This window comes from Lipotes vexillifer, unplaced genomic scaffold (assembly GCF_000442215.2).
Source record: "Lipotes vexillifer unplaced genomic scaffold, Lipotes_vexillifer_v1.1 scaffold67, whole genome shotgun sequence".
Taxonomy (NCBI): domain Eukaryota; kingdom Metazoa; phylum Chordata; class Mammalia; order Artiodactyla; family Lipotidae; genus Lipotes; species Lipotes vexillifer.
The window spans coordinates 410,316-435,360 of NW_006797638.1; the positions used below are offsets into that span (position 1 = coordinate 410,316).

Genomic DNA, 25,045 nt, shown 5'->3' on the forward strand with positions numbered 1-25,045 from the left:
CCTGCCATATCTGAGTCTCCTCCCCAGCCCTACATTTAAAAACAGGCAAAAATAGGATTTTGCTTGTATTGGTCTATGTTCTGCAAACAGTGTTCTCTTGCGTCTTGCCATATCTGCTTCCTTCTCATCAGTTGGCTTTCTGCTCCAGGGTTACCTTTTCAAAGTGACCAACCCTTCTCTGCCACCTCAAGCTCTGCCCTCTCCTACCTGTCAGTCACTCACTGTCACATTAGCCTATATTATTTTCTTCATAATTTTTAGTATTTAATATTATTTATTTGCTTATAGGTTCATTTTCTGTCTCTTCTCACAAGTATGAAAGTTCTGCTGTATTCTAAGACAGGACTGGCACAGAGGAGGTGCTCAATAAATATTTGTTAAAGGACATAAATATGTTAACGTTAGTTATTCGCGAGAGTTGGGATTATAGGCAATTTTTAATCTATATTTTTCAGAATTTTCCTAATATGTAAAAATAAACATTGATTACCACTGTAATCAGGGAAAAATATTAAAAAGAATAAGCCCTTAAGTCCGATTACATACATGTGTTTGACCAATCATAATGCACAGTGCATTTAAGCACTATGAAAAAGCCAAAACATGATAGAATCACACAAAATTGTGTAGCAGGGGCTCCCAGTAGAGCCCCTTAGAACAATATCGTATATAATGTATATTTTTGACTGATATATTCATTGATGGGTTGAGAGCTGTTTTGAAAATTCAGCTGATTCTTTCTCTTTCTCCCCATTTAATATTCACGGAAAGACTTTACAATTAAAATCCTGCCCTTTATAAGAAAAGGTGTTTCAGGCCTTTTATGATATTTAGCTTTTGTTCCTGAAGTTCTGCTCCCATTTATTTCATGTAGCTCCGAAAGATGCTAAAAGCTTTTGTGCTTTAGCATGCTGCAAGAATGAGAGCTCCTTCCATTTATGGAAACTCTTTTAAAGCAGACACATTTTCTCAAGGAAATTTTGAAACAACTCTTTGCTTTTCCCCTTCTCACTTTTCTTTCTTGCTTCCCATGCACTCTGTCTTTCCTCCTTTTCCTTCTCTACTTCTAAGGCTCTCAGCAAGGCAGAAGCTGAGTAGCCTGTAATGACTCCTCTTGGAAGTTTCTCTGTTGTTACCAACCAAAGCTATACTGGCTGTAAGAGGTTTATTCCTTTTGTAAATGTATAGCTCTATCCAACTGAATAAGCATTTAAGAGTCTCCATTTAGCCTGCTTGAGAATGAAAAAGTTCTTTGGTGTTTTGTTCACCAGCCATAATGGGGTCATCAGTTCCCTCTTAAAGAAGCTGTTGAAATACTTTGCTTTTTTTCCTCCTATCAAAAATTTCTCTCAAGAAGTCACAATATCCACAATGGAAATATTGAATACTCTTGTGTGGCACAGATGTGCTCTTCTAGTTTTGTTTAGCTGAAGATGTGGAATTTTTAAATGTGTCCTTGTCCGTATGTCTTCACTGTCCTTAAGTCAGCTTAGTTCTAACTCTTAGTCCCCGTTCAGAGAGTGTCTGAGGCCCTCACTTCTGTAAGTGTCACAGTCTTCCCCTTGGAGGTCTTGTCAACCTTCAGGGCAAGGAACCCGTAGCACTCTGTGCCTCCCCTTATTTCAGACCCAGTCACCACTCCCCCACCACCCCACTAACGTGGTGTATCAATTCATTTCTTCAATGAGTTTAAATATAAGGAAAGTCAAATAGAGTCACTGACTTCAGGCTGCCCAAATCCTTGCCCAAATCCAGCATAAGGTACAAAGAGCAGGGATGACACCTCAATTTCTAATCAGTTATATTGACACAAGTATGAGACTGGCAGAAGCAAAGTAAAGATGAGAGATCAGGACACCTTCTTTTCCCAAGGGTAGCACTATAAAGTTGAAAGTGGGTTGGACGCAGTTATTTTCACAATTCCCTGAGTTCTCACTGCTCTACAAATAAACCAACTCTGCTTCACTTCTGACCTTGTTACTCTGTCCCTTGCTCTGTGATCTTTTCCTCCTAATTTTGTTGTTCTTTGCTATTGCAATGCCTGGAAGATGTTTATTAAAGCAAACAAATGAAAACAAAAACACCTCTGTACGCCAAACATCTTAAACTTCTTGGAGGAAATGTATAAGAATCTAACATAGATAATAAAAGGAAAATAGTCTGCCTTGGGAAGAACTAATCAGTAAGAGGCAAAGAAAAAAAGAAGTGCACATACCAAGAATTTTTTTACAGAGGTAATTTGGGAGTGGTTGTGTATTACAGAAAGAATAAAGGAATATTTAGAAAAAATATATACAGTATATAGTGTTAACAGAAAATTTAGAAAGTCTCAGAAATGGTAATAGCAAGTGTTACGCTTAAGATGTTGAGAATTGCTTATAATTCCATACATTATGTGATAAAGCAGAACTATGTTTGTATTTATAGTTCAGTACTTACCAAAATCAGATTATTAAGGTTTAGGCAAAGAGGGAAGAGATATGGGAACATATATATATGTATAACTGACTCACTCTGTTATAAAGCAGAAACTAACACACCATTGTAAAGCAATTATACCCCAATAAAGATGTTAAAAAAAAAAAAAAAAAAAAAACAGTGTATGATCTGCTTATGAAGAAATGTTAGTGATTTTCATAACATTTCATATTTTCTTAGTCACAAGTTATTTTCATCAGGGATGTCTCTCAGTTTATATGTACAAACTATTTTAACATTTGAAAGTGGATTAATTCTTTAAATTTTTTCCTTCGATTCATTAAAGGGATATCAGTATTATTAATTTGGTAATTCAATTTTGCGTAATTTGCATGTTATCAGTCAGGACTGCATTATAGATCCTATTAAAGATCCAGGAACAAAATATTTTGATAATTGATTTATTCAGTAAATGTTTAATGTTTCTATAAAGTTAAGAAATCATTCATGATCTCGAGGTGATTACAGTTTAGTGGCAGAGATCCAAATGGGAAAAAAGAGAAGGGTCTGGGGCATAACTTGATCAGCTTTATCTTCTAGAGAATTTATGTGGAATGAGGAGAAATAGAAGACAGAAAGCAGGGAAAACAGAGGGTACTCCATTTGTACTTCGCTGCATGACACACTACCCCAAAACTTAGTGGCTTAAGACAGCATCAGCCATTTATTTTGTTCATCGACAGGTAATTTGAGCAGGGCTTGGTAAGAGCAGATTGTCTCTGCTCCATGCAGTATCACTCAGCCGGGGGCTAGAGGATCCACTTTCAAGATGGTTTATGCAAACACCTGGAAAGTTGGTGCTGGCCATTGGCAGGGAGCTCAGCTGAGGCTATAGGCCTAGCATTTCTCCATATGGGCCTCTGCATGGGGTACTTGGCCTTCCTGTGGTATGGTGACTGGGTTCTGAGAGCAAGCCCACGAGAGAACCAGATGGACTGTGTACCAGGTTTTATGAGCTACCCTCAGAAGTCATATAGCATCACTTCTGCTGTAGTCACAATCCTGCTCAAGGTCGAGAAGTCTCTCACCATGTCTTGATGGGAGGAGTGTCAGTTCCATTGTGAGAAGAGCATGTGCAAAGGGAGAGATTTTTTTGTGCCTCTTTAGAAAATATAATCTTCCATTATCTACCATATGCAGCTACAGCTCACATCCTCTTCACATGCCAAATGTACTCATCTTCTTCCCCAAGACCCTCAACTCTAAACATCCACTAGTTTTTTTATCATTTAAGGTCCTGGTGAAGATTCGACTCCTTCAGTGTAGTCCTTTAAGCACAGCTCTTAAATCTGAGGAACTGTGAACATAAGAGACAAGTTATCTGCCCCACCATGCCCAACTTTTTTTTCTTTTCTTTTTAGCTTTAGTGATGTATAATTGACAAGTAGAAATTATATGTATTTAATGGTGTACAATATGATGCTTTATATATGTATACATTGTAAAGTGATATCACAATCAAACTGATTAACATATCAATTGCCTCACATAGTTATTTCTTTCATGTGTGATGAGAACATTTAAGATGTACTCTTTTAGCAAATTTCAAGTATACAATATAGTATTATTAACTATAGTCACCATTGCTGTGTACACTAGATTCCCAGAGCTTATTCATCGTGTATAAGTGAAACTTTGTACACTTTGACCAACATTTCTCCATTTCCCCCATTCCTCACAGCACCCAACTTTCAATGGCAGAACAGGCATAGGTAAAGTGCTGTAGACACACAAAGAGGGGTAAGCAAGAGGCACATAGCCATCACTGGCACATAGCAATTAAGAAATTTAGCCAGGCTCATGCTGCCAGTTTCTTCATTAACGCATAGTCCTTCTGCTGGGAATTGTATTTTCCAGCTCTTTTTTTTTTTTTTTTTTTTTTTTTTGTGGTAGGTTTGTCTGGTTTTGGTATCTGAGTAATGCTGGCCTTGTAGAATGAGGGAATGCTGGCCTTATAGAAGTAGTCTTTCCTCTTCAATATTTTGCAATAGTTTGAGGAGGCTAGGTGTTAACTTTTTAAAAAAAATCCTTGGTAGAACTCACCTGTGAATCCATCTGCTCCTGGATTCTTTTTAGGGGAGTTCTTTTTTTTTTTACTGATTCAGTTTCATTACTGGCAGTTAATCTCTTCGTATTTCCTCTTTCTTTCTGATTCAGTACACTCTTGGGAGAATGTACATTTCTAGGAATTTATCCATTTCTTCTGTGTTGTCCACTGTGTTGGTGGGTAATCGTTCATAGTAATCTCTTATGATCCCTCTATTTCTGTGGTTGGTTGTAACTTTTCTTCTTTAATTTCTGATTTTATTTATTGGGGTCCTCTCTCTTTTTTTTTGGATGAATATGGCTTACGATATACCAATTTTGCTTATCTTTTCAAGGAGCCAATTCTTAGTTTCATTGATCTTTTTTTTTCATCTCTATTTTATTTAGTTCTTTATGATTTCTTTCCTTCTACTAGCTTTGGCTTTTGTTCTTCTTTTTTCTAGTTTCTTTAGGTGTAAGTTTAGATTGTTTATTTAACATTTTTCTTTTTTCCTGAGGTAGGCTTATATCACTGTAAACTTTCCTCTTAGAACTGCTCTTGCTCCATCCCATAGATTTTGGACCATTGTGTTTTTATTTTCATTTGTCTCCAGATATTTTTTTATTTCCTCTTTGATTTATTCCCTGACCCATTGGTTATTTAATAGCATATGGGTTAGCCTTCAGTTGTTTGTGTTATTTGTAGTTTTTTTCTTGTAGTTGGTTTCTAGCCTCATACCTGTGGTTATAAAAGATGCTTGATATGATTTCAGTCTTCTTAAATTATTGAGACTTGTTTCATGTCCTAGCATGTGATCTATCCTAGAGAATTTTCCACGTGCATTTGAAAAGAGTGTGTATTCTGCTGCACACACATGAACTAATGAACTAATAAATATATATTTATTATATATAAATATATATATAATATATATATATATTTGCATGAACTAATAAATATATATTTATTAAGTCCATCTGATCTAATGTGTTGTTTAAGGTCAGTGTTTCCCGGTTGATTTTCTGTCTGGATGGTCTGTCCATTGATACAAGTGAGGTGAGGGAAGTCCCCTACTATTATTGTGTTACTGTCAATTTCTTCCTTTATGTCTGTTAATATTTACTTTATGTATTTAGGTGCTCCTATATTGGGTGCATATATATTTACAGTTGTTATACCTTCTTCTTGGATTGATCCCTTGATCATTATGTAATGTCCTTCTTTGCCTCTTGTTACAGTGTTTGTTTTAAAGTCTGTTTTGTCTGATATTGATATTAATACCCCAGATTTCCTTTCATTTCCATTTACATGGAAGACACTTTTCCATCTCCTCACTTTCAGTCTGTGTGTCTTTAGATTAGAAATGAGTCTCTTGTAAGCAGCATATATATGGGTGTTGGATTTTTACCCATTCCGCCACTTTATGTCTTTTGAATGGAGCATTTAGTCTGCTTACATTTAAAGTAATTATTGATAGGTATGTACTTGTTGCCATTTTATTAATTGTGTTCTGGGTGTTCTGTAGTTCTTTTTTTTTCCTTTTGTTCTTCTTTTGCTCTCTTCACTTGTGATTTAATAACCATCTTTAGTGTTATGTTGGATTCCTTTCTCTTTTTTGTGTGTATCTATTCTAGATTTTTAGGTTGTGGTTACCACTAAGTTCATATATAACACCTCTATATATAAGTGATTATTTTAAGTTGATGATCTCTTAAGTTCAAACACATTCTAACAATCTGTATTTTTACTCATCACCCCCATATTTAATGTTTTTGACATCACGTTTTACATCTCTTTGTTTTGTGTATTCCTTAACTACTTATTGTGGATATGGATGACTTTACTATTTTTGTCTTTTAACCAGTTGATCAACTACCTTTACTGCATGTTTGCCTTTACCAATGAGATTTTTCCTTTTGTAATTTTTATATTTCTAGTTGTGATGTTTTCTTTTCTCCTTAGAGAAGTCCCCTTAACATTTCTTGAGTACTTGATTTAGTGGTGCTGAACTCTTTTAGCTTTTGCTCATCTATAAAACTCTTTATCTCTCCTTCATATCTGAATGATAACCTTGCCAGGTGGTGTATTCTTAGTTGTAGATTTTTTTCCTTTCATCACTTTGATATATTGTGCCACTTCCTTCTGGCCTGCAAAGTTTCTGCTAAAAAGACAGCAGATTGTCTTATGGAAATTCTCTTGTATATAACTAGTTGCTTTCCTTTTCCTGTTTTTAAGATTCTCTCTTTATCTTTAATTTTTTCCATTTAAATTATAACGTGTTTTGGTGTGAACTTCCTTGGGTTCATCTTGTTTGGGACTCTGTGTGATTCCTAGTTGTCTGTTTCCTTTCCCCGGTTAGGGAGGTTTTCAGCTAGTATTCAATAAGTTCTCTGTATGTATAGCTGATTCACTTTGTTATAAAGCAGAAACTAACACACCATTGTAAAGCAATTATGCTCCAATAAAGACATTAAAAAAAAAAAAGTTCTCTGCTCCTTTCTCTCTCTCCACTCCTTCTGGGAGTATAATGCAAATCTTGTACACTTTATGTTGTCCCAGTGGTCTTGCAAACTATCCTCATTAAAAAAAAAATTTTTTTTCTGTTCAGCTTGGATGATTTTCACTACTCAGTCTTCCAGTTCACTGATCCATTCCTTTCTATCATCGAATCTACTGTTGATTCTTTCTAGTGTATTTTTTATTTAAGTTATTGTATTCTTCAGCTCTGTTTGGATCTTCTTTATATTTTGTAACTTTTTGTTAAACTTCTCACTGTGTTCATCTCTTCTCTTGAAATATTCTCTTTGTTGAGAATATTTTTGATCATTACCTGGAACTCTTTATGAAACAGGTGGCTTATCTCCACATCGTTTTGTTTTGTTTTGTTTTGTTTTTCTGAGGTTTTGTCTTGGTACTTCATTTGGAACATATTGCTCTGTCTCCATTTTTGCCTGATTCTCTGCCTTATCCTCTGCCTTGTCTCTATGTATTAGGTAGGTCATTTACACTTCCTCATCTTGGAGAAGTGGCCTTATGTAGGAGATGTCCTGTGGGGTCCAGTTGCACATTCTCCTCTGGTCACCAGATCTATATGCTTTAGGGGTACCACCCATGTGGGCTGTGTGGGCCTTTCTGTTGTGTCAGGGCTGACTGCTGTAGTGTGCTGGTAGGCAGGGCTGGCCCCCAGCCTGGTTGGCTGCTAGGACTGCTTTATGCAGTGGCTGCTGACCTGCTGGTGGGAAGGGCTGGGTTGCCAGGTGGCTGGCTGTGGAGGCTGGGGAGTTCCAAGACTGGTGCTGCCCTGATAAAGTAGTCAGATTTTTAAAACCTACTCTTTTAACAACCATGGAATGTTGCCTCAAAAATGACTTTAAAATTCCTAAAATGGTTTTATGAAATGGAGACAGTGCAAGGAAGAATGGAAGTAGCAAGAGAATGAGAAGAGAAATATGAAGGGGCCCCAGGAGAGGGGCCCGAGTGTGGGTTGTGTTGAGAATTCTCAGGTATAAAACTAGGGAAGCAGTACTGCTAGGGGAGTAAGCTATGTTTTGATGACCAGACTACGTGAATTGTGTAAGCAAAGATGGTTGGACTGTTTCAGAGGAGAGAGAACTGAAAGAAAGAAAGCATTATAGGTATTGTCTCTTTTTGTTGAGTGCCAGTTTATGAGCTGGTTCAGAAGCATGCTCTGTCTCCCAAGATGACAGTTTCTGGAAAGAGTTTATAAACTTAATCAAACACCAGAGACTGTAGGGGAATGCAACATATCCCACACTTAAACAGATCTTCTGAATTCAGGATTGAGTTAACTTTGTAGACCCTGTCTGGGAGGGTCTAAATTGGATTGTTTAAGTGGCATAGGAACCAATGAAGGCCTTTTCTCACTATTTAAATAGAAATGTTCCCTTCACATTTACTACATGAGTCAGAAGGTGTTATTTTTCACCAAATCTATTCCAAAGTATTATTTTTAATAAAAGTTGGCAATTTATGGATCTGAAAGTTCCATTTTCAGTTTAACAGAAAGTGTGGTTTAAAGTCGGATGTATCCACATCAATTTCTTTATGCTCAATGCACTTTTATTCTGAAATTAAGCTTCCTCAATTTCTAAGAGAAAATGACCTTTAAATTAAACTCTGGAATATTTGATTCATCTTAGATTTCTCAAAAGTATTCCAATCTTTACTTCCCAGAATTTATAAATGCAGAAATAAAAAGTATTCCTTTAATTTCCTCTGCAATACTGAGGAAAAAAGGTATAGAATTAAATTTGTCACCCTCCTTGGATATATCTCCTAAGAATAATTGGATCTAGGCCAGTAATATTTTATGGTGGTTACTTGCTTCACAATGATCAAATATAAAAGAATTGCAGTTTTTCTAATTGGTATATAATAAAGAGAAATGATATGGCATAAAATTTTTCCCCTTGTGTTTCTGTCTATCCTCCTGAAAAATTGCACTTACAATAGTATAGAAATTAACATTTGAAATTCTAATCTTCATCATTTCTTCCAAGGAAACATTGTAAGAGTAGCACAAGACTGAAAGCGTGGACATTGGAGCCAGACTGCCTATGTTTTAATCCTGGTTATGCCATTTACGGGCTGTATAATCTTGGGCAAGTTACATAACTTCTCTTTGCCTCAGTTTCCTTATCAGAATAAGGATATTTTAGTGCCCACTTCATAAGGTTATCATGAGGAAGAAATTAGTTAATATTGGTAAAGTACTTGGAACGGTGCCTGGCATATAATAAGTACACAGTGCATGTTTGGTGTTAAAAACAGTGAAGTGAAATAAAGTATACAGACAACAAGAGCGTGATGTTTAAAGGTGTGGATTCTAATCCCAACTCCACTACTCGTTAGCTGTGTAAATGTGGTCAGGTTACTTAAGCTCCTTAAGCCTCCATTTCCTCCTTTGTAAAATAATTGTCAAAAGTAGTACTAGCTTCACAGAGTTTCTGAGGATTACATGGGATGGTCTTTAGCAAGCACATAGCACAGTATCTGCTTCCTAGCGCTGATGACTGCAGATATGTATTTTCATTTCTGTGGCATTCTGTCCGTGTTCATTGATTCTTCACTTCACACTTCTAGGTCACTTCTGGACCTTCATAGAATCAGATAGGAATCCTTTGAAAGGTATGGCCATGGGGGCAGAGTGAGGGTAAGTGAGGTTGTAAGATAAATTACTTAAGCTCCTAGGAGGCCTTGCAGGGTGGACTTGTGTTAGGGCATTTGCCACTATCCATGGTCTGGCGCAAAGCCTTGTGGGCCCAGAAACCACACTCGTCAGCAGTTCCAGAGCCCATTTGTCCCCCAGAGCTGGGCTCATATTAACAAAGCTCATATGACTAATGTACAGAATCAGAATGCCAATGTTTCCATTTACAATGAGAAGTGAAACTGCTGGGGTCTGGTGGCTCGTGTCCCCACCCAGCCCTTTCTGTGCCTGTAGGCAGGCCACCACTAACAAGGCTGCCAACTTATTAATTTATAATGGGAGACATAGCTGCTGAGTTGCTCCTTAAGTTCCTTAAATTTCCAGCAAGTTCTCCCTAACGTCATGTAAACAGGGTACCAAATTCTAATCAGAAAGTAGTTTGGTGAGCATGGAATCAGAAGACAGTTCTTTCTCAGACTGATGGGTGTGATCGAATTAGACGCAGATTTATAATAATAAGGGACATGTCACCAGCCCAGAGCACCCTCGCCCAGCATTTGAACGGCCATGGCCTATGCTTGCTTCTGAGATTGCTTTGCACCTATTTCCTTGTCTGGACCATGTCTTTCTACTGGCAGAATCAGTATCTTTAATAGATTATTGTCATGTCTGAGGATCCAAGACTGGCTGTTCCATGGGTACATCTGACCTTCAAAAGCTTTAGTTTGTCTCATACTATATAGAGGCTAAGATTTAAAAATCAGGAGTATTCACATAACCAGAAAAACTGGAAAAAATATTTGAAAAATCCAGAGATCTAGCCTTCCCGGGCCCTTCCCACATGGGGTCAACTCTCTGGAGCTGAGTACAGACTGTCCCCTGTAGATGAGGCTGGAGTACTGCCCTTCAGTCCATTCACACAGGTCCCCACCAGGTCCACGACACTGAGGCACTACCTACTGGTAATGCACACGCCTTCAGGCGTTTGAGTTTATATCATTCTGACAATTAAACTTGCCTTTATTTATCTATGTGCTCTGACCTACTATATTTTTATTTCAAAGGTTAATTCTTAAAGGGCAGTCTTATTTTCTCTTTTCCAGATTCATTTTACTGTCACCCCCAGGTGAAAAATTGAAAACACATTTGAGTTTGTTAAGTCCTAGAGGGTTCCAGTGATAGAAGACTGAAGTGTAAAGCTGATGGCTTCAAGGAAGTAGGATACCCTTCATCTTTGCAGAGGAAATATGTGATGCTGTTGGCCACCTTTCTCTATTTCTATCTCGAGTCCTTTCTTCCTCTTGGGTGAAGAATATTAAGTACTTTCATATTCTATACTTTTTAAAATGCTCTAGATACTACCTACACTGAAAGAAACATAATATGAACATTGTATTTACAAAAGTGATAAATATGGATGTTTTGTTTATAGATGTATTTACCATGGAATTTCTTTAAGGAATAAGAGCTTATTTTTAACTTCAGTATTACAAATTGTGAATAATCAGATACAGGAAGATTTGCCATTTGTTATGATTCTGAAGAACTACTGGCTTTTTTGTTTTTTTAACTTTCATGAATGGAGAAAATGTCATTATGTAATTGGATTACTGATCACAAAAAGGAATTAGCTTCCCAAGGAAACATTTTTTTCCAGTGAATAACCTGTCCCTTAATTCCTATTAATCTTCTAAATAAATTAGGATTAATTTATGAGTGACCTATTTGGGAAAATAGATTTGCTTGAGAAAAGAGAAATGTCCTCCTGTATCTCACAGTTCTCTTTTACCTCAAATTTGACTACTTGATATAATCTTTTATAAAAGGTAATAATAATCTTTTGGTAAGGTTACCTTTTTTGCAAGGTAATCTTTTGAATAATCTTTGGGGTGCAAGGTAATAACATATTCTCTTCTCTCTGCCTCATAGCATCTTGTATATATCTCTTACAATAACATTTACTCCACCTTACTTAAACCATTCCTAAATTAAGTAATGAATTAGCACAATCTCTGGCACAGGGTTATTTCTCCATTTCACCATCTTCATCATCTGCTCCTAAGTTTTCTTTCCTCAGTTAGACTCCATATTTCTTGATGATATGGATTGCTTCATGTGTGTGCCCAGTGTGGGGCACATAGCAGGTACTCAGTAATTGATGAACTGAACTCACTGGAAATAGGAGGTCTCACATCCTCTTTAGATATGCAGTCTGCCATTATTTTTGGAAATGCTTCAGGAATCATGACTGAGGAACACTTAATTTTCACCATAACTTTGACTCAAGAAATATGGACAAATAACTGGAAAAAATAAAGTTTTAAATTAAAAAACCATAAAATTTTAAAATAATAAACCACAAAAGATATTGTGAACAGTGATAAAACAAACCACACACTGAAGGGTGATATCTATAGCTCATATAATTGACAAAGGAGCTGAGCTGTAATATAGAAAGACCTTCCCAAAAATAAGTAAAAGAAAGACAAACAACCCAATAGGGAAAGGCCAATAATAATTGGATAAGATGCTCAACTTAAGTAGTAATCAGGGAAACCATAATTAAAACACTGAGATACTATACCAGTCACAAACAAATGACAAAAATGTCAGAGTCTGGAATATCAATACTGTGGATATTGTTTCCAGGAATCTAGTGCAAGGAAGACTCTCATACACTGCTGGTTGAATTGTAAATTAGTCTAATTATGTTGGGATGAAGTTTGGCAATTTCCAGTAAAGGTGCAGCTGTGTGTATCCTTTAACCCTACAATTCTATCCCCTGTTATTCACCTTTAAAGAAATTATTGCACATGTACAAGAATTAGAGTAGTTTCATAATAGCAATAAATTAAAGACAACCTAAGTTTACCAACAGGGGAATGGATGCATGGATTGGGATGCTATATAGCAGTTAAAAAGAATAAACTATGTAGAACTACATGAAACCTCAAGGTAATGCTATGCAAAAAAAAAAAAAAAAAAAAAACCCCAAAGCATCTATATACCGTGATACCATTTTATGAAGCTTAAAACATGCAAATCAGTATCTTGTTTATGGATAAACACATATTTAATAAAATATAAAAAGATGTATGGGGATGATGAAAGATAATCCTATAGAGTGTTTACCTTAGGAGGGAATGGAAGGAGATAGAATAGACAGGGGCGTATGGTGGCTTCCATTGTATCTGTTTTATTTCTTCCAGGGAATCTGAAGCAAATTTGGCACAATGTTAAGATTTTCAATGGAGGCAAGGATAATGGAAGGAGAAGGTCAACAGACCCTGTAGGAGGTTTAAGTTACCAGGATAAGTGGGCTTTGAGAGCAGTACTCACTGTTAACAAACACATCAGTGTGTCAGCACTGTGTAAATTCCAATTCTGCTTAGCTTTACTAAGCATCAAAAGGGCCCTGACTCCTGTCTCACACTCTGAGCATCTTTAGCTGTGTGATTTTTAAGGAGGGAATACTGTGGGAATCTAGGGGAATATAAAAGCAGGAGGTGGTACCTAAGATAATGTGAAGATTTCTGAGGACTAGATCAAGCCAAAAAAACAACAAAGGTTTAGATTTTATGTTAATTAGGAAAGCAGTTGTGCCCAGTTCAGAGACCAGGAGCCTTTCAGTGAGCTGATAATAGGCCAGTTTATTTACTGTGATCCAAGACTATCTAAATTAATATAAAGATTATTATTATAAATATTTGGCTATTGATATGTTGACAGTTGAATAAATCCAAGCTGTATTTTTTTTTTTTTTTTTTTTTTTTTGTGGTACGCAGGCCTCTCACTGTCGTGCCCTCTCCCGTTGTGGAGCACAGGCTCCAGACGTGCAGGCTCAGTGGCCATGGCTCATGGGCCCAGCCGCTCCGTGGCACGTGGGATCTTCCCAGACCGGGGCATGAACCCATGTCCCCTGCATCGGCAGGCGGACTCTCAACCAGTGCGCCACCAGGGAAGCCCCAAGCTGTATTTTTATGAAGTCAATAAAAGTGCTTTCAGAAGGCCAAGAGAAAAAAAAAATCAAAGACCTTAGCCAATCTTAGAAGGTGCACTGGAGATTCTCTTGTAGCTTGCTGTCTGTTCCTATCTGTCTCTGTCCTGTCTTTGTCTCTCTCAACATATCTTTTAGCCAGACTGAAAAAGTAGACAATACATAAATTTGGGCTGGTAAAGAACGGGAAGAATGGGGTAGAGAAGAGCACTTTCATTTCTGTTACATTGTTTTAAAGAAATAACAAGAGTAGTCCACTCAGAGTGAGAATGATGTAGTACAATGAGAAATATAAAATATCAAGTTGTTATTTTATTTATTTATTTATTTATTTATTATTTATTTATTTATTTATTTATTTATTTATTTTTGCGGTACGCGGGCCTCTCACTGCTGTGGCCTCTCCCGTTGCGGAGCACAGGCTCCGGACGCGCAGGCTCAGCGGCCATGGCTCACGGGCCCAGCCGCTCCGCGGCATGTGGGATCTTCCCGGACCGGGGGTCATGAGCCCGTGTCCCCTGCATCGGCAGGCGGACTCTCAACCACTGCGCCACCAGGGAAGCCCTGTTATTTTATTTTAAAGAGTAACATGTTCTTTTCAGATTACCTAAGGAGTACACGAATTCATTTTCATTTTATGAGATTTATGGAATAGGTAATAAGCTAAGCAAAATGATTGGCTCTCTCCTTGTCCCCCATCACCCTCTTATTTCGAATCTCTTTCCCAGACATAACCACTTGTCCGCAGTTGGTGTGCGCTCATCCAGGTCCTTTTCTATGACTTTGTATATAAAAATTCATGTACCCAGACCTGGGATAATGTATTTTTCTTCAACATGTTATTTCCATGTAATGTCTTTTAGGGAGCTTTGTGTGTCAGTGCATCTAGATAGCCTGTTTTTTTATTAGCTACATAATATTCCCTAGTATAGATAACTCATTATTTATTTAACTCTTCCATTGCGCATGGCCCATTGCAAAGTTTCCAGGTTTTTACTATTATAAAAATTTCTGCAGTGAATATTCTAGTTACATCCATCATTACAGCAGAGGGCAGATGTGACTTAATGAATGGCCAGATCTAGGAACTACAGTAGTGTTGTCCAGAATCTGCCTTTCTCATCTGAGACTTTGGCTTTTTCTTGGTTGGCCTCATTTACAGACAACCTCACTTCATGTGGTAGCAAATATGTCAAACAGCAGTTCCAGACTTACATTCTACAAACGTTACAACCTCTCTCCCAACGTCAGCAAAAGCGTAAGGGTTGCCTCTCACTGGACCAGCTTGGGTCATGTGCCCATCCTTGACCCTATCACTGCAGCTCTGTGGATAGTTTACACTGGTCGGTCAGGCCTGGATCACATGCCCACTTCTGGGGCTAGGTCAGCATGATGTAAACCAAATGGATTGAGAGGGAGGGAGGAATAGGTGATTTGCTAGATAAAAATCAGGATTATGATACTAGTAGAAGGAGGAGGCACGTTACTGCTCAGGCAGATATATAATTGTCACTGCAAACATCTTATAGATAATATTTTATGTTTTTGTGAGTAGCAGATAAATAGATTTACTAATGGTATCTAGATTTATGTCGTAAGGACCAAAGGATTCTTATAAGTATCTTTCAGAATCTTTGCTAGAGTAATGAAACAAGTATATTGTTTCTGTATAATATTGTGTGTGGAAAGAAAGCATGTTATAGATTGAGGATCATTAACATTATGGAAAAGAGATAGTTTTTCAATTTAGGAAAGTGTTACCCAATATATGTGCTAAATATTCAGTGACAATGATAGATTGTATCAACAACATGATAGATACTTGGTCTTAAATCACATTTCTTAATATTCTACTATTTGCCAATCCATAATACAAATTCTGTGTTATATTTATTCATTTATTAAACAGTGTTTATTAAATTTTGCTATGGATTGATCACCATGCCAGGGGCTGGGGATGAAATACAGACTACAACAAGATCCCTGCCCTCAGGTTTCTTACATTCTTGTTAGGGCCCACAGACTATAAATAAGTAAACAAACAAATAAAAAAGAAAATTCCAGACTGTGAAGGAAATGTAAAGGATCATGAGATGCAAAGTAATTGGGGAAGGTCATTTCAGGTAAGGTGGTAAGGGAAGCCTTCTCTGAAGAGAGAGCATCTGAACTGCAGCTGAGGACTAAGAATGAACCCAAAACTCTAGACGTATGCTGAAGCAATATGGTAGCCACTGGCCATGTATTGGCCATTGAGTACTCAAGTGTAGCTAGTTCAAATTAAAATGCAGTATAAATGTAAAATACACATTAGCTTTCCAAGGCTAGTACAAAAATTATAAAATATTTAATTAATTTTATATTGATTCTAGGTTGAAATGATAATATTTTAGATATATTAGGATAAACATAATTAAGTTTACGTGTTTCTTTTCCCTTTTTTAATGTGATGACTAAAATGTTTAAAATTACATATGTGGCTCACCTTCTATTTCTACTGAACAGTCCTGGTCTAGATGGTTTCAGTGTATTTGCTATTATTGACATGTGTGTTTTCATTTTTTTGTCCTTGCTGTCAGTGATGGCAACTGAATTTATGTAGTAGATTTTTCTCCGAGGGTCTATGTCTATAATGTTTATTGACTGAGGTGTCCAAACATAATAATTCAATGTGTGATTAAGCTTAGTACAGCTCAGAGTTAAGAGGTATCGGGAGGTGGGGAAAGCACAGAGAATTGCCGCAGTTACTAGAGGAGTTGTGTCATTAGTCATGTTTCTTTAGAAATGTTCACGAAACAGATAAAGGAAGGCTCTGAGTTGGAGACGTAGGTAGAGCTCGCATCACACGGTAATGACAGCGTAGGACAGGATTTCTGTGGGAATCAGCGACAGCAAACCACGAAGATCTATTTCCATTCTCTACTTAGTGAAGGAGATTCTATTGTGTTTTGTGGAATTGCTACTTCTTGCATGTTAAAATAGAGTTTTATCCTGCACTGTGTTTGCACTGATGGAACATTAGTGACTTTAGTGTGCCTCTTTTTGTATCTCTGTCAGGGGGCTGTTGGCAAGTTCACACACATTTAATAACATTATACTGATTCACTGTGGAGAGCAAGCAGGGTAGTTTTTCTTATTCGAATTTCCATTTGCGGCTTGTGCCACAGGGTCGAAGTTGACTAAAAATGCATGTATGATTTAGCGGGTGAAAATTTTCAGTTTTAGTTTGTAAACATTTGAGACCCCCACATGTGATGTTTGTTACGCAATCTAAGTTTTAGGAGGGGCAACTGTGTCCCTACTGATTTGGGAGAGAGTTGAGTCATATCCTGTGAATGTGAGGCAACGGTGTTTAAACATCACGGGTTCCTCTTACTTTCACTCTAAGTCGCTGCCGTTCAGAGCAGCAAGTGCTATCTGCGAAGACGCTGCTACTAGCCCTTGAAGGAGAACAGCCTCTCTTGCCGGGATTCAGTAAAGAAAGCCAAGTCTGAAGATGCAGCTCTGTCACTGGAGTGAACGATGTTTTGTTTGTTTCTAATCAACTATGCTATATAGCTGCAAGCTGAAAAGTGTCTGTAATTTGCCAGTTATTTATAATAAGGTAAGTGTTATATTTTGGTTCACTCGTTGTACTGTGGCAGCCTTGAATTAATGTGGCAGTTGTAGTATGTGATCATGCCTCAGAAAATGCCTTCTCACAGGGTCTTGACAGTGGCTTTGAGATTCTCGTGCAAATAATTTTAAATTTATGGTACAGTCCATTTGTGAGATACGTATTAGATTGATATTGCTTGTATGATAGCTTTTAATGAAAAATATAGTGCCTGAGATGTGGAAAGATTATAGTAGCTTTGCGTTGTTTTAGTTGTTTCTTTCTTAAGGATTAAGTTGCACCAGAATTATTTTTTTCTTTTTGCTACTCTGTTGTCTTGGTTAAAGGTGAAACGTGAATGCATCAAATTCATACGATTGTACTTGGATTTTTATTCTAAATAATCATAGCTCAACAACTATGTTTCTCCATTACAAAAAAAAAGTCGTGGTAATTTTTAGAAAAAGTTGAAAGTTGAAAAGTAGCACCTCTTGCTTAGGCTTTTTACTTTAAGTGAAAGGCCATCATATTTTTAAACTTTGGCTCTGTTTGTTTCAAAATGTGTATGAGTTTATCACAAGTCCATTTCCTCAGTTGTTGGAGACACATATACGTTGTATGGATGGAGAAATCTGTGGGTAGAGAAGTGAACAAGAGGTTTGCTTTTCAGATTCTCGAAGCTTGCTGCAAGAAGGTTGGGGTGGAAGACAGGAATGTTGTCTTGGTTTCTATTGATTAAAGAAATGACATCAAATCAGCTAAAGGTGTGTATGGTGTCACCTCACTTTGGAAAATCGTATTTAAGTCCTTTGAATTCTTTTGAGGTAGAAAAGGTTAATTTGATTGTGAGAGCTATAGCTGTGAATTTGTGAGACGTTGCTGAATTGAGGGGTTTTGTATGTTTAAGGACAGTTGGCATTACGATACTTTTTTTTAATTGAACCACTATCATGCTTAGAGATCGTTTCATTTCTATTCAAAATTATGCCCACTACAAAATTGCTAGATTCTAACTACAGCTTGGAGATTATTTTCCATTAGTTACATACTCAATAACTCAAGTTTTACAAAGGTTAAAGGGAAGGCATGTAGTTTTCCTCTTCTGTGAAGGGGAAATTAAAATTAGTTCAACTTCCAAACATATTTGAAGGCAATATTCTGAATTAGAAGAGAAAAACTTTAAAGAAAATGACTTAGCACTTTGAGAGCCTTTGGGACCTTGCATAGTGAAAAGGCACATATCCCAAAAGATGAGAATATGCGATGTTATCAATAGAATATCCTGATGCTTGATATGTATAAAACTCTGCTTTTTTGCCAGGGCAGGGACGGGGCTGTTCTGGTGAGTTAAGTATTCTGCCTGAGACATTTTTCTTATGCTATATGTGGATTACTAAATGTCAATAAAAAGATAGGCTGTAATACATCTACATCAAGACAAAAACATATCTTATTGCAATTTGCACCGTTTCAGATTCTTAAATATGGATTATAATGGCCATCCAAACTATTGTTATATGTGAACACTCAGACCGATAAAATGTTGTAAAATCAAGATTTGATAATATGTTCTGTTTCAATTGTAGACTTAATTTTTTATGACATTGTACAGCCAACTGGTAGCTACCTGACTAGATTATTGTTTCTCCTCCTTTCTTTCTGTTTTCCCCATCCTTTGGCTGTTTTCTTGCTTCTTTGCACTTCCAGGAGGAGTGTGGGTAATGGGCAGGGAGAGAGAAGGAAAGTCAGCAGACCAAATAGTGTACTGCTTTTATTTCTCACTTCTCATGATGGTTTGATGAGAAATGAGGTCAGGAAGAGGTTAGATATAATGACAAAAATGAATCTTTTAGATAACCTTTTAGATTTCAGTTATTCAAGAAATTCCTTGACCTCTGAGATGAAGAATAATTGGGAGCTTGGTTGGGACAAGCTTATCTACCTTACAGAATTGTTGCAAAGATGAAATATCACATCTGTTGTAGTATTTTATTAACTGTAAAGTTTATTTATTTATTTTTGGCTGCGTTGGGTGTCCGTTGCTGCGCACGGGCTTTCTAGTTGCAGCAAGCCGGGGCTGCTCTTTGTTGCGGTGCACGGGCTTCTCATTGCGGTGGCTTCTCTTATTGTAGAGCATGAGCTCTAGAGCACGGGCTCAGTAGTTGTGGCTCACGGGTTGCTCCGCGGCATGTGGGATCTTCCCAGACCAGGGCTCGAACCCGTGTTCCCTGCATTGGCACACGGATTCTTAACTACTGCGCCACCAGCAAAGCCCTAACTGTAACTTGAGGAATTGTTTCTGTGTCTTCTTGAAGTAAAGGTACTGGCGAGACATCAGAGATACTCAGAATTCCACTCAGGATTCAGAATACTTATTTTTAGTAGTGAGGGTCTCCTTTTTCTCTCTTTTTGTAAACTGTTTTACTTGTTAATTTCCAACCTATATAAAAATAGTATGCAAAGGTAAGCTGCAAAAAGAAAAATAAAAACCCAATTTTACCTAAGCCTCAAAATTAAAAATTTTGTTAAAATTTTGTTAAATTTCAAATAGCTGGAGGAAGCTCATCCTCACTCAAAAGACATTTATCAAGTGGTGATTACATTTTATCTTCAACCTAAAATCAACACACAGTTAAGGGCAGCATCAGCAGAAGCACATAACATGACTTTTTTTTCCTTTTTAAATATTTTTCTTTTAAGTAAGGCTTTGTTTGAAGGGTTCACGATGAGGAACTACAGAGTAGGAAGAAATTATTTTATAAAGTAGTCTTTCTGACTCCTGAAAACTAAATCTTTCTGGATTATGCTTTAGATCTAGGGTCCCTAGTGAATCCTACTGGATATCAAAAGTGGCACACTCACTGGGTAAAATACACAGTGATCACTCCCCTACCTACTTCTGAAAATCAGTTATGAGGATGACACAAGACTGTTGTGTGACAGTGCTTGTGAACTCCACAGAGCTTATAAATACCACTATCACCAAGTAAGATATACAGAATTATATATTTGGAAGGGAACTTAGATGTCATCTCATATCTTCTTATTTCACAAAGAAGAGAATTAAGGTCCAGAACGCTTAAGGAAGGTGCTTAACTTCACTCAGCTAGTATCTAAACCTGGATTTTTTTTTTCTCCCAGGTTAGCTAGAAATTGATCAGAAGATTAGCTGTTTCCTACTGTAAAGAGTTTTTTAAAAGATAAATACTATTTTCAGTATTGATGAACATCCTTATAGGAAACTATATCCCCTGAGAATGTTTCAGAGAAGACATATTGCCCTGTCTACAGGTTTTGTGGGCTGAGAATTCTCACTGGATCTAGTTTAATGGAGCATGGATTTGTGGAGTGATTATCAAACTATAGCATATGACTCTTGGAATCTCTTAGCTATTGCCACAGTAGAAGTGTCCAAGCCCTTACTCTGTGGAGTTGAATCATAAGAGTAAATGTGCATAATGAATGGGGGTAGATTTTGTAGCTTTTAAAATTATAGTTAGCATCGTAGATTGTTTTGATGCTTGTTGAAAGTAGTTAGAAAAAAGAGATTCCCCAAAAACTTACCCTTAAAAAGAGATTAGGAAAATTAAAAAAAAAACAAATTAACTTACAAACCATTTCTGTTAGAATTGATCTGGCTATCTTATTTTTATGGAACACTATTTTTCAGAGAGATGAGATGGGAGAACCATGACTTTTAATAATTATAAAAGTTAATGACATATATCCTACGATACTAATGAACAAATTAGATTCATAAAGAAAATTTTTCTTTAAAGCCTCTTAACACTAAAACTAGAAGGCAGGTAAATTAAAAGGTTTTTTTGTGTGTTGGTGGTATTAATAAGGGTTATATCTTACTCCTAAGAATTCAAACTATGGTTACCGTTTCCTTTAATAAAAAATGTAACTCTTGGGCCTCCCTGGTGGCGCAGTGGTTGAGAGTCCGCCTGCCGATGCAGGGGATACGGGTTCGTGCCCCGGTCCGGGAGGATCCCACATGCCGCGGAGCGGCTGGGCCCGTGAGCCGTGGGCGCTGAGCTTGCGCATCCGGCAACGGGAAAGGCCACGACAGTGAGAGGCCCACATATCGCAAAAAAAAAAAAAAAAAAAATGTAACTCTTGTGAAAGGTATATACCATATCTTTGTTGACTGTGCTCCAATTTATAGCTTCAATAAATAAGTGGAATTTAACATCATCCTATCTCATGAATAAATTCTAGCCCTGCTTTGTAATAAAATTCATGTTAACTTTGATTCCAAGGACTACATGAATCTGCTTTATAGCTATTAGGAGATACAGGGAAACAGATGAGATAAATAGTTTAAAAACTTTGCTAAATGTAAGTGCAGTGAGATTGTGTGTGGTCTGAGGGACAGAGATCTGGGCTACAGGATGGGTGGTGGGAGAAGCAGTATTTCTTTGTATCCTTGACCCCCTCCTGTGGTTTTGGAGCTGACAGGGAAGCCCATGTCTTCTTTTGTTTTTTGCGGTACGCGGGCCTCTCACTGTTGTGGCCTCTCCCGTTGCGGAGCACAGGCTCCGGACGCGCAGGCTCAGCGGCCATGGCTCACGGGCCCAGCCGCTGCGCGGCATGTGGGATCTTCCCAGACCGGGGCACGAACCCGCGTCCCCTGCATCGGCAGGCGGACTCTCAACCACTGCGCCACCAGGGAAGCCCCCCATGTCTTCTTTTGATTTTGTTTTCCAATCTACAAAGTTGAGAAGACAACTTTTTCGTGCTAGACGACCATCCCACACATCCTGCAGGTACTTTGTAAATATTGGTTAATAACCCTATGAACATCAAGGTGGGTGAAGCACTTTCAGCTCAGTTGCAGAGTCCATAGATGTGCCATTGGTATAAGTGCCAAGGCTGCTAATGAATACCCCCTTGAGAGAAACCCAAGTAGGAAAGCTTTGGCAATGGTTTGTTGGGTTTTAATTCCATCTTAGTTTAGTAGAGGTACTCAAATTAGTCACTTGGTCTCCCTTTACTTGAGTCATTTCACTAGTGGGATGGATTAGTAATAGTTATTCATGGCAATTTACAGCATACCCAGATATAACAAATCAGGTTCCAAATCCCTCACTCTGTGAGTGTTTCTCTCCAAGATGAAAATAATAATAATGGCTAACATGTAAATCAGACTCTATAATACTGTATCTTTTAATGAACTGTCTAACTTATTTCTTAAAACCACCTTATGAAATTTGGGCACTATTATTATTGTTCCCTTTTCACAGATGAGGAAACTGAAGCGTAAATTAAGTGACTTATCCCAACATCACACAGATGGTAGTAGAATGATCAGAGTTGAACCTAGGTAGTCAGACTTCAAAGCCAAGATTCTTAACTACATTCTGTGCCGCCCCCAGTTTGAATCCCTTGATCCCAGTAATATGAAGTGACTCCTGTAAAGTGCTACAGAGAGGAAAAGAAATATCTTAAATGTTACTACATTTAATCATTTTCAGGACTCGGACATTCTCATTTGTAGTGAAACCCAGGCCTTTATGAGCCAGAAATAAACGGAAGTTATTTGAGAATTCATGAAGAATGAGGCTAGTAATAATGCAAAATGCATCTGGAATGAGCAGACATAACTGAGTTCTCCTAGGTGATCATCGTAGTCTTCGGTGATGTGAAAAGATTTCTTTTTTTTGAGAGAGAGAGAAACAGCTCTGATGTACACATAGTCAACAGTCCTAGGAAAACTTGTGGGAATTTGTATGTTTTGAGGGAGGATTAATGTCATGTCTCCTTTTCTTTTTACACTCCCTAAACATTTCCTGACAAAAGTCATCTGGGGGAAGGAGCACACTGAATGAATGGTAGAAGGATTTTAGGTCTGTTGTGTGACTAGATTCATTTTGATCTGCCTTCTCCAGAGAGTCCACAAATTATGCTTGAAGTTCTTAGGTAATTTTCAAACCTTCTTGTTTCCTTAGGTCTCACAAACAAGAACTTGCTTCATGATGTTTTATACCCTCAGTGCTAGCACAGTGCCTAACACATAGTAGAGCCTCAGTAAGGCTTTCTGGCAAGATGGCTGGATGGACACGTGGATGGATGATAGGGATAAACTGAGGCATATCCAGATCTGCTTCGAGTCATGACTCATGTACCTGAGACTGGATTTGGACCAGACTGTTACTGAGCTTGTGGGCACAAGGGAATGAAGTATGAGATGTAAAAGGATTTACCTCAGTTCATCTCATCAAACCGTCTGATGGTTTTCAGTGTGAAACTGACATGCCTATAGGTCATTTTTTGCCATAGACCTTTCCCACTGTATCATATTAGAGATTCTGTAATTACACTTAGGAACCATAATTGCTTTATTCCCTTGATTCAAAAGCTAAATTAAAGCAGATATATACATATATAATTAATATACATTATACATATGCAGAGAGAGACATTAAGTAATAAAATTAAAAGGTCAAAATAAATGTGAATACCTAAATTAATAGGAATTGTCAAAGTTTGACTATTTTAAAATTTACTGTGGGAAAATAAAACTTCAGAACAATTGAAGCAGCATATCGAAGAAAAGAAAGTTATTTTAAAAATCATTTAAAAATGCTTATTTACTAAAACTATAGACTTCTTTCCATCTTGGAACAGAAGCTTTGTTTTTCCACAAAATTTCATTAGAGAGCTCAAATAAGAGGCCTGAGAACCAAAGTTTATTTGGCATAATCAGTCAGTTGTAAAGGATGGTTTCCAAAATGAGGATGGTGACTAAGGGCTTGGGTTAGGAAATGCTGCAGATTTTGAGAGGGTATTAAGGTGGTTATTGTTTCAAGTTTTCCGGTGGGGGAAAACACAGAGAAAACTGCTCTACAAACATTTGATCAAAAATAAAATATATACAAGTTTTAGACAGTGCGAGCAATCTATTGTGAAATTTACGCATTTGTCCTTGACCCAAAGCAGTCATTAAAAACAAAAGAAAAGAATAAAAGTCCCAATCATCAAAAAATTTTTGGATGGATTTTCTTTTGCCTGGTCCTAAACACAGTAGCATATGTTCACTGTTCAAGGGTGTTCTATTTTTTGGTGTACAGGTGCCTTGTGTTATTTGAAATGCATTTGATTCCTGTGGCTGTTTTCTGGAGGTGATTTTCCTACCTTAGAAATAGCATGTTCCAAGTCAGCAATCAGTGGAAAGTGTTAACCCGGCCAACAGTAGACCTGCATTCCACGTCATAGAGTCTGGCTCTCAGGTTCAACATCCCTCAAATGAAGGATTCATCCTGTAGCGCCTCTCACATTTTCCAAAGACTAGGAATTATTATAGGATAGGATTCTTGTATTATTTATTTTTCTTTCAATTTTCAATTCAGTGGTTGCTGTGAATATTGAAATCAGTTCTGAAACTTCCAAGGTTACCTAGCCAAAGTAGCTAGAGAGCTTTTGCTAAGCCCATGCCTGGAGTTTGAGAAATGCTTATGCTATATATAGAGAGAGAGACAGACAGACAGACACACTGCCCCCCCCACACACACACACAGTGAGGTTAGTCAGATAGATAATTAGTTAAATGAATGATGGATGGATGAATGAATATCTCATGGCAAATGTGTATTCTAAATGTGTAAATAGCTACAAAGAATCATCCATACACCAGACATAAGAAGACTTTGTAGCATTATTACCTGTTTTAAATCATTGGTAAATTACATGGTATATTAATGTTCAAGAGTTTTTGAAAACTATATTGCAGTTCCAAAGATGTCTAGATTACTACCAGGAAGCCACTGATATCAGCAG

The 25,045-nt window shown here is 37.4% G+C and overlaps 1 protein-coding gene across 3 annotated transcripts in view; it reads left to right on the forward strand.

Annotated features, from left to right (window-relative positions):
- MCTP1 (multiple C2 and transmembrane domain containing 1) overlaps positions 1 to 25,045 on the forward strand; it is a 539,870-nt gene that overhangs the window by 162,935 nt on the left and 351,890 nt on the right. The window contains exons 1-2 of one of the 3 annotated variants that reach the window (XM_007469755.1): positions 16,855 to 17,272; positions 23,826 to 23,828. The exons of the other annotated variants lie outside the window; for them this stretch is intronic. Of the exons in view, the coding sequence (XP_007469817.1) occupies positions 17,216 to 17,272; positions 23,826 to 23,828 (60 nt within the window). The 5' untranslated portion in view covers positions 16,855 to 17,215. Of the gene's footprint in view, positions 1 to 16,854; positions 17,273 to 23,825; positions 23,829 to 25,045 lie in introns of those variants that run through there. 3 annotated transcript variants of the gene reach the window in all.